The sequence below is a fragment of the Ammospiza caudacuta genome, chromosome 5, assembly GCF_027887145.1.
Source record: "Ammospiza caudacuta isolate bAmmCau1 chromosome 5, bAmmCau1.pri, whole genome shotgun sequence".
NCBI lineage: Eukaryota > Metazoa > Chordata > Aves > Passeriformes > Passerellidae > Ammospiza > Ammospiza caudacuta.
Window position 1 is genome coordinate 31,311,541 of NC_080597.1, and position 10,586 is coordinate 31,322,126.

The following is a 10,586-nucleotide window of genomic DNA, read 5'->3' on the forward strand; positions in this document are numbered from 1 at the left end:
AGAAGGTTAATAATCTGGAATCTGGATGAAGGTTATGAAATAGCACAATGTATATGTCAAAGTAAAAATTTATGGGGTCCATGTGAAATGCCCCAGCCTGGAATATCCTGCCTTTGGAAATAAGTAAGAAAAGTAGGAAGTCTCTATGTACATGCAAATATTTGTATACATAATGTATACATGCACATTTATGTGCATATTTAAGTATCTATAACAGGATTATCAATAAATTATTACATTGTGAGGTTTTTTCCAGAACAAGGTATTATTCAATTAGCAAAAATGCATGTTTGAACAGCAATGTTGTGAACTACTGATTATTGATGACAGTCATGATGACATACAAATGATTTTTAAGTATAAATCAGCAAGTACACACCTTTTTAAGTTACTCATAATGTTTTAGGAAAGAAAACAAACAAATATAATACAGATTGCTTTAGACTTGTGTGTCTGGCATATCTCTTGCTGTCAGTCAAGTGACCTGGCCAGGTCCTCATTACAGTAAAGATTGGCTCAGTTTATGCCCCTGAGGTGGCATAACTCAAATTTTATGCCTCTGCAATGCAAGCACTGATACAGGAACTCCCTTTGCCTTCAGTGACTACCTCCAAAACTTCCAGTGCACCTTAAAATTGGAGTCCCAAGTGGGATAGATTCCCAGAGTATTCTGAATTAGAAGGGACCCACAAGCATCACCGAGTCCAACTCTTAAGTAAATGGCCCATACAGGGATTGAGCCCACAGCCTTGGTATTATTAGCACCATATTCTTTCCCAAATTATGAACCAACCAAGAGTGACTGGCACAGGTGAAGATGTCTAAAGCTGAAGGAGAGGCATCCCTCCATGCAGGGCTGTGCACATCTAACCCGGGGAGGTGCAGACTCGCTGAGGTGTGCCAAGCCCTGCTGAGAGAGCAGGTTCATCCACAGTGCTCTCCCAAACCTGTGGCACTGAATCCCAGCTCCTGGGGCTGAACAAAGGTGTGTCTAAAGGGAACTCAGGGCTATGAAATAAAAGTGGTGCAGTATAGAAGAGGCATGTCATGAAGACTTTGTGCAAAAAAACCCAACAAAACACCAAATACTGCAATAATCTTTCTGCAGAACAGTTTGTTCTTCCACAGCTCCAGCCCTGGTTGGCTTGCATGAAGGATGGACTAGCAAGAGAGCTAAGCAAGTGACTTACAATTACTAATTTAGTTACATCTCTATGTCCTGTCTGCAAAACCTTCTGCAAGCAAAGAGGATTACCATGGTCACTGACCTGAAATTAGTACCTGTGTGTTCATTGAATCATAGAGTAGTTTGAGTTGGAAGGGACCTTAAGCATTACCTAGTTCCAAGCCCCCTGCCATGACAGGGAAGACTTTCATTAGGTCAGGCTGCTTCAAACCCATGCAAGCCAATCTTGAACACTTCCTGGGATGGAGCATTCACAATTTCTCTGGGCATCCACAACTCCTCTGTAGTTCAGAATTCAGTAGTGGGAGTGTGGGAGAGGGACGCTTTTGCAGAGGGAAGATTTAAAAGGTTCAAAGGGGCACAAGAGAAGGTAGAGAAAAAGCTTTCTGGTTCAGGAAAGCTTTACCCTCAGTGCATCCCCACCAGCCAGCAGGGAGATCTGAGTGCAAACACAAGAGACATTTGATCCAGCTTTGAAAACCATCAGCTGAGCATTGCCTTGCAGGCTGCTGTGATGGAGAAGCAGCCCTGGAAGGAGATCACCCACGGGGAATATACAGCAGAGGTGGACAACTACAGCAAAGACTGTGGAGCTAGGAGAGCGCAGCCCTGTGGCCATGACAGCTTCCCCACTAGCTGCTCCTTCCTCTTAGCCTTCCTCACAAGCTAAGGACTGACCTGGGGCATGGACATGCTCCTCTCCTGAGCCCAGGCTCACTCCCTGCAGGAACAGCCTGGTGCTCGATGCAGATGTCTGCCTCTGGAAAGCAGGAACTGGGAACAGCACTGAAATCCCACTCCAGCAGGATACTGATTTTGCAATAACAAGCCCCTTTATCTCCCTCAGCCGCAGGCTAGCTCTTAAGAGCATTAGCAAAGGGTTAATCCATGTCACCCACTCGGCACTTTGAGCACAAGCGTGGTCATTGTGTCTCGGGGTTTTGCTGAGCTGGTCGCTCCCCGGCACGGGTGCCAAGCCGTGCTGCTGCCCAGCCGGGCTGAAGGCCACGCTCCTGCCATGTGCTGGGCCGATGCTGGATGTTGGAGCGCACCGGGGCGCATCCAGCAGCGGGGATGGGCACTGCCTCGGGCTCTTCCCACCGTCCCCAGGCATCGGCAGCGGGGGGGACCAGCCCGTAAACCCCGGCAGGAGAAGGTGCACAGATTCCAGGCTCAATAGAGGGAGCACTTCAGGGTCGGTCCTGTCCAGGCAGATGTATTCCCAGAGCCCAGGGGGCTCCCTGCGCTCCAGCTTCCAGCTGCCAGGAGACCACGGGATTTGACCCGGGGCATGCCCCAAGGCAGGATCCTCTGTGACAGCGCTACACGGTCACACAGTCCAGCCTGCCTCACAGCTTTTACCTTTACTGCACGAGCAAACAGCAAAATCCCAGCAGTCAGATAGAGGAAAAAAAAAAAAAAAAAAAAAAAAAAAAAAAAGGAAAAACTAAAAACTCCCAAGAAACCAGCAATATTCACCGAGACAGGGAGGAACATACCTCCTTGGTCTGCTCTCCAGGGGAAACCAAGGAAAGGTCACTGCTTAAGAAGGATTAACCGGAAAAGTGAAGAAATGAAAGTAGTTTCTAAGCAAGATCATTAGGAGCCATGGGAGGTTGAAACAGGTTTTCCTAAGAAATCAAAAAAATCGCTTGGAGAGAAACCCAGAAATACCGGCCCAGCCAAAACAACAACAACAAAAAAAGGACTGAGAGATGGATTAAGGTGTTCCCACATCCAAAACCTCATGGAGGTTACAAGAAACCTCTCTGCAAGTGCAAGGAGGGCCAGAGTACTGCTGAACTACTCCAGGTGGGAGCAAGAGCAGGTCCCATCTGGGGAGGAAGGCAAGCCAGGTCCAGCCACTGCCTGGCCCCACAACTCCCTTCCACTCAGCAGATGCCCTCATCTACATCTCTGTGTTGGGATGGGATGTGACAAGAGCTCGATCCTATCTGACCTTTTTATTTCTCCTTTATGCACTACAGTAAATCACACTAAGATGGTAAGGCCACTGCTGGGTTTTAGAAATAGAAGCTGCTCACACGTCCAAGGCAACATTCCCCCCCTCAGAACCCACTGGGGCAGCTCAGCACAATGGCTACAGCTAAAGGCCACAGATAGAAAAAGGGAAATGAACAAAAACTGACCCATCTCCATGCAAGGCTGTATTTGTGCCAATGTTATTAGTGAGTAACAGCCTCTAACCCTTATACCTGCAGTGAGTCCCAGGACAGGCAAGGATGCAGTACAGGAGGGGCAAAGGAGACCCACATAGCCAGGGGAGCTCCAGGGGGTGCAAGGAGGAGAGAAGAGAGCTACAGGAGGGGATGCTCCAAAAGTCACCCCAAAATCCTGCTGGTCACACAGGTGCTCTGCTGGCTGCTAGGGAGAGCCCTGGCACAAAGGCATTGCTGCTCCAAAACACCTGGCTCCCAAGCACTCAGGCACCATGGAGCACCTTTTCTCTTCATGGGTGTACACAAGTGAGCAGGCAGGTGGGGTAGGTGAGAGCAACATACATTCCAGGAGGCAAGAGCTGATTGCTACTACAGCCCCTCCACCTGTAAAACATCAGAGCCTGAAATGACAGGCAGAGAGACGCCAAGCAGAGAAAAGGAAAAGGAAAAACAGATTTCTCTGCAGTTCTCATAGTGGCAAAGCCAGCAGAATTGCTGCTATGAAACCCTTTTGATTCCCGTGGCTCATATCCCACTGCACTGCCACTGACAGAAAATCAGCCCTAGGTTCTGGCAGGAAGGATGAGACAAGCACAGGAGGGTCTGCAGCATAAGAGTCTCAGCAGTGAGCTCAAACATGGATTTTGGCAGATGGAGGAGGAGGAGGGTTCCTGATGTGCAGCTCCAGCACCTGGAGAGATGTTAACAGCCAGTTTCCGCAGACAGGGGCTGTAAAGGATGGATCCTAAGGCTTTGCTCTTTCTCACTCCCTTTCCCACACCTGTTTTCCTTCCCCGTGGGGCTCTGGAGGTGAGAGCAAGGCTGGCAGTGCTAGGAGCAGGGACGCAGGGCTTGTGCCGACACGGAGGAGAGGCGAGTGCCGGCTGCTAGCTTTGCTGCTCAGGGCTTAATGCACTAAGAGCCCAGCTGATCGCTGCTCAGACGCCAAGGGGAACCGCAGGCGCTCGGGGCGGCCAGGCACCCAATGGTGCCGCGTTTCCCCGACCATGACGGGACACGGGCTCGGGAAATGCATCGTCCTTTGCCTGCTGCCCTGGAGCTGCCTGAGCTTTGCCTGGAGCGATGCTGCTGGGCCCGGGACCGCCTCGCTCGGCGCAGGACACGTCAGAAAGGGGCTGCCCAGAGCCGCTGCCAACGAGACGGAGGCGCAGAGCAACATCTCAGGTACTGAAATGAGCGATCCCCCCTCTCCCTCTGCGGGCTGCCTGGGGCCCTCGGAGCCAGCGGGAAGGGCGCAGGGATGCGGTGTGAGGGCATGATGGTGCTTCTCTCGTCAGACACAGCGGCACTCCCAGGGCATGCACAGGGACCGCAAGGCTTCCGTGATATGGGAGAGATGTGTCGCACCAGAAGCAGTCAGGAGGCACAGGGAGGAAAGTCGACACTTAATGTTTTCCTTTGACAGTAAAAAGTCCCCCTCCACGATAACATCCATGCATATGATGATGGACCAGCTGTCTGCTCAGGGTGTGGGAGCACTGAACACATCCCTACCCCTAGAGACTGAGCTGCAACCCTTGGGAAGAAATAGAGATTTTTTTTAAAAAGCACAAATAATCTCCAACTGCTGAGGGTGATTATTTTTCTTTAATCCACTTTCCAGGGCAAAGCACACACCATTCCCCAGTGAGTGAGACATGGCCTCAGGGCTGCTGTGGGATGACCACCCACCCAGGGCTGGCAGCAGCTCAGAGAGCCCATGTCATGCTCCAAACCATGGTGACTATTGGCAAAGGTCATAACAACCACTGCTGGACAATGTAATCATAAACAGATCCAGTCCAGGCACTCAGCAGCCTCCCAGGCACTGCTGAATTAACTCATACAGACATCTGTTAACAGCACTGCTGAAATTAGAGAAAGTCTGATCTTACTCAGCCTCATTTGTTTCTTATCAGCTCCACTGGACTAGAAGCCTACACCATCTCAGTAAAAGCAGAGGGAAACCAGACCTTTCTCTCACATTAGCTTTACTATTCCACTTGAATTCCCCACAGAAGTTACCCCTAAGCTAGATAAAACACATTTCTGCCTGCAGGTTTTAAGCTTGGTTAAATTAGAGTTGATCAGAGTATTTTCCTTTAATTTAGGCTATTGATACCCATGATGCCTGCTACCACACCTTCTTGGCCTCGTGGTAGAATATCCAGGTGGGGGGGTTGGCAAGCACATGGTAGGACTGCCATTCTTTTTGGAGCCTAACTTTTGGCTCTCCCTAGGTATTAGTGCAATGCAAAAGAGATGGCCTAAGCAGAATAATTAAGTAGCTCTGAATAGCTGTGAGTTACAAACTAAAGGCTGGGAAGAAAAAAAGTCTCTCTGTCTAGCAGAGAGTAATATTTCTTTGTTTTAAGTTCCAACCAACAATATTCTCCCAGAATATTGTGTTATAAAAAAACATTCTCTTCCTTTCCCTCCTAAAAATTGCTCTCTATGTACTCTCCCCAGCCTGCACCTTTCCAGTCTCACATCTGCTGTTCAGTAGCTGCTCACACTGGAGAGTCTGCAACTGAAAAGCTTATTTTCCAGATAAAGCTGCTAGACTTTCTAAGGTATTTCTTTTGGACTATGCAAAAAACCACACACATGAAAAAAAAAAAAAAAAAAAAAACAACCACAAAACAAAAAAAAAAGAACCCAAACTACCAAACAACAAAAAACCAAACAACAATGTCCCAGAGGCTTGCAGGAGTGACACAGGAGATTAGCAGCCCTTTCCACAGCGTCACTGGGGGGACCTTTGTCACCACCTACACTTAACACGTCCCCTTCTCCCCCAGTGCCATGCCCAGCTCTCCCCCCGCCACGCCATGGATACTACTACGTGGACAGAGGCTCCGGCGTGTCCCCGGGCTCGGTGCTGGTGTACTGGTGCCAGGAGGGATACCAGCTGGTGGGCAGCCAGAGGCTCGCCTGCCTCCGCCAGGACAGCACCTCATCCTGGAGCCACGCCCCGCCCCAGTGCCAGGGTAAGGAGCTCTCGGGCGGGACGCGGCCCCTGCCCCGCTCCCGGGGGGAGCTAACTCGGGTGGGGAGGGGCAGCACCGGCCCCCACACGGGCCCTTCCTCGCTCTGACCAAGGCAGCGGGGGCAGCAGGAGGTGGGGTGACCCGGCCACCCCAAACGGGGACAAAGAAGATCCAGTTTGACCCAGTCGGTTGTGGCCAGCACCGCTGAAGTGCCTGCCCCAGCAGCAGCACTGCAGCAGCGTTTCAGGAGCTGCAGGAGGCAGGGGGTGCCAGGGGTGAATGCACCTGAGATCAGCTCAGCAGAGAACCAGAGCCTCCCTCATTGCCAGCAGCTGCTGCTCAGGTCACCAGGCCGGGTCAAACCCGGGCACCGGCTGACACCTGACCCCTGGGCCAGGCACAGGGAGCCCAGGGCACTGCCAGAGCCTTCCCAGCAGGAGGAAAACTGAACTTCTCAGTAACCCGTACATGCTGAGCACGTGCCAGTTGCAAGTGACTCTCCTTAATACTTTTTAACTTTTCTTTTAACATTTTAACTTTTCCCCCCTTTTTAGCTGTTTTCTTTCCCCCTTTTAAATTTTTCTTTTTTACATTTTCAACGTTTTTTCCTTTTTAACTTTTCTCCCTTTTAAACTTTCCCCCCTTTTTTAACTTTATCACATTTAAATTTTTTCCTACTTTTCCTGTTTAACCTTTTTCCTTTCTACTTTTAGGGCTTAACGTCTACTACCTTTATGCTTTATGCAAGACACATCAAATGCTTTCTATTTTCTGCCCCGTGTGATTATTTTATATTAATTATCTGAAAAAATATGATGTATTAATACGGGGTTTTTTTCATCAACTCTCTGGTGTATTGAGCCGGCTGGCATCACCATGAGGTTTTATAATGGTTATCATTAAACATTCTCTGGAACGTCCCTTCGGGGTTACCTGCACGGGGGACGGCGGCCGGAGCAAGGGTGGCTCCCTTAGCCCGGCCCCGCTCTCGGCCCTTGCCCGCAGCCGCCGCGCAGCCCTCGGGCACCGGGTCCCGCATGGCGGTGGCCGCCTCGCTGCTGAGCGGAGCCGTCATCCTGGCACTGTCCGTCTCCTTCGCCGTGTGCTGCTGGCGGGACAGGGCGAGGAAGAGCCGCGGCGGGTGAGTACGGAGGCGGGGCGGGAGCGGCGCGGCGGGCTCGGCGGGAGCGAGCGGCAGCTGAGGGAGTGTCGCTGCTGCCATCTGCTGAGACACGCGGGCTGTGCCCACTCGGGACACTCGAGACCCGCCTGTGCCCTTTCACAACCCTCCTGCTCACACATCTGGAACTATCAAGCATAGGTTTAACGAGACCAAGTGCAATGTGCAGCACCCGGGTCAGGGCAACCCCTGGTATTGGTACAGTCTGGGAGATGCACAGATGGAGAGCAGCCCTGTGAGAAGGACTTGGGGGTGCAGGTGGATGAGGGGCTGGACATGACCCAGCAAAGGCACTCCCAGCCCTTAAAGCCAATTGTATCCTGGGCTGCATCCAAAGCAGCGTGAGGGAGGGGATTCTACCCTTCTGCTCTGCTCCAGTGAGACCCCCAGCTGGAGTGCTCCATCCAGCTCTGGGGTCCCTAAAGAGAGATGTGGACCTGTGAGTAAGGCCCAGAGGAGGCCACAAAGCTGATCAGAGGGCTGGAGCACTTCTATGAGAAAGGCTGTGAGAGTTGGCATTCAGGCAGCAGCAAAAACTCCGGGAAGATCTTACAGCAGCCTTGCAGTACTTGATGGGACCCTACAAGAAACAGGGGTACAAGCTTTTTAGCAGGGCCTCTTATGATAGGACAAGGGGCAATTATTTTAAAGTGAAAGAGGATTGGGTAAGGCTAAATATAAAGAAAATGGGGTTTACAATGAGGGTGGTAAAACACTGGAACAAGTTGCCCAGAGAGGCTACAGATGCCCCATCCCTGAAAATATTCAAGGTCAGACTGGATGGAGTTCTGAGCAACTTGATCTAGTTGAAGGTGTCCCTGCTCCTTGCAGTGGGGTCACTTTATTGTTCTATGATTCTATGGGCCTGGTGATCTACAAAAAGCTCCTCATTATCAGAGGAAGAAGGGAACAGACAGTAGGTGGAGGATGGTTAATAGGAATATCACTCTTCTGAGGCTAAGTTGAGTGCACAGCCCAGGGCTGGGGAGGGAAAGGAGGAGCACTCTTCTCTGGAAATAGCTGGGAGAAAAGTCACCAAAAGCTGGGTGGGAAGTAGGACTGGGCAAACAGAGGTAGCAGGACCACAGCCATAGAGAATCATCTCAGCAGCAGCAGCGCCCAGTTTGCCTGGCATACACTACAGTCCAGCAAGGCCTCTTTTGTATCCTGGGCAAAGGATTACAGTAACAGGGACCATGCAGCTAGGAATACACCTTAACCAAGAGCCTGACTCATTAGCAGAAGTTCACAAGGAAAAGGAGAAAAAAAAAAAATCCCTGCAAGCAAGAGAGAGCATCTCAGTCGTTCAACAGGCACCAAGCACACCTCTCCCCACAGGCCTGCTCTTCCCTGAGTGGTGCAGCCCTTATCTGCAGGGCTGAAACAGCGTCAGTCCTTCCCTCTGGGAACACAGGAAGGGGGTAAAATCATTGGGTGACAGCGCTGCCGTAGGATACAAACATGCCAGATCCTTCCAAGGGTGTGAGCAAATAAAAGCCCGACCACAGAGCCCAAAGCAAGCACCTGCATGGCATGTCTCTCACCACCCGGCAGGCAGCAGCAAAGGAAAGCCAGAGGACGGAAGCGTGGCCCCTCCACGGCCGAGAGGGGCAGGAACGCTTTTGGAAGACTCAAGCACTACCACCGGCGCGATTACCACTTGTCGGCCGTCTCCAGCTCCGTGTTCCCAGGGGCATTCGCAGGCTGCGATAACCTGGCTTTCCACAGGTACGGTTCAGCACCAGCCCCTGCCGCTGCCTCCCAAGCTCCTCACACAGGGACGAGGTGCTCGCAGGCTGCCCGCAGGCAGGAGCAGCCAGTGTAGAACAGCTCAAGTCCTTGAGCAGTCAATCCCCTGCTTCACCCTCTGACGTGCTCCCCACCCAGCCCCGACGGCAGCGAAGCCCTTGCACCCGCTGCTCTTTTCCAAGCGGGAGGGAAGCCCGGGGCTCCCTTTGCCCTGCCTCAGCATCACTGGGTAGGCTGCAGTCTCCTTACCATGGCCTGTCCCGCTTGCCTTTCCCAGCAGCGCAGCCCAGCAGCCGGAGGTGCCCGCGGGAAGATGGCGCTGTGAGGCCCCGGCGCCGCTGCGGCCCGGCCCGGCCCCGGGCAGCGGCCCGCCCTGCCCTCTGCCCCGGCACGGCCCCCGGCTGCCCCGGCACGGCCGCGGGCCCCGGCTGCCCCTCGGCTGCGCCGGCCTGGAGGAACACAAGCTCTTCGGCAACTTCGGCAAGCCGGTTTGAGAATTTAAACTGCCATTCCACTTCCTTCCCCCCCGCCCCTTTTAACGCTGTTAACTCCTTGAGCTCAGGAAAGCATTTCGGAAGAGCCAATTAACTGCACCTGGGTTTTCAAATGGAGAAAACCTGACACTTCATGCTGAAAGACAGTTTTTTATATAATCCTTTTATTTCCTTCCCCTGCCCAGCAGTGCACATTTCAAAGAGGAGTTTCCGGGTTATAAACTTCTCAAGTCAAGTCTGAGTGGCCTCAGCTTAACCTAAAGTCTATGCATAGACTTCTAGGTTTTGAACATGAGTCTGATTTTCTGTTTAGGGCTGTTTTAAAGGCTGAAAGTGTAAACAGCTACCAGGAACAAAGAATGAGATTAGATATCTGGAAGCATTTACAATTAATTGCAGTTGAATATAGATAGAGACTTAAAGGGTTTTTTTGTTAGCATTCAGAAGTCACCATATCCTCCCACTTCTATACGGACAGTCTTCGACTTGGAAGATGTATTGACAAGAGTGCAGAGCTAGCCAGTCAAGGGGAAGACATTAATTTATCTTTCATACAAAGAATCTAGCACATCTGAAAACAAACAAACAGAACAACACCCACTCTGGAAGAAAAAAAAAGCAGAAAGGAAAGAAAAAAACCCCAACCCAACTCTTGGGGTTTTTTCATCTCTTTTTTCCAGCATTAGGAATTCAAATCACCTGTATCAGAACCCATAGCAGGACTCAAAGAGCTAACCATCAATTGCATTCAGAAAGCAATAACACTGTATTTGTGTCCAACATTTCCTGGGTGGAAGTCCAGGGGCG

At 51.3% G+C, this 10,586-nt stretch overlaps 1 protein-coding gene across 1 annotated transcript; it reads left to right on the top strand.

Moving 5' to 3' along the window:
- The first annotated feature begins 4,373 nt into the window (after window positions 1-4,373).
- On the top strand, window positions 4,374-9,779 carry LOC131558292 (uncharacterized). The gene is made up of 5 exons (XM_058805937.1): window positions 4,374-4,551; window positions 6,168-6,356; window positions 7,362-7,497; window positions 9,091-9,264; window positions 9,563-9,779. Exons 1-5 carry the CDS (start codon window positions 4,374-4,376, stop codon window positions 9,777-9,779), a joined length of 894 nt encoding a protein of 297 aa, XP_058661920.1.
- The last annotated feature ends 807 nt before the right edge of the window (window positions 9,780-10,586 follow it).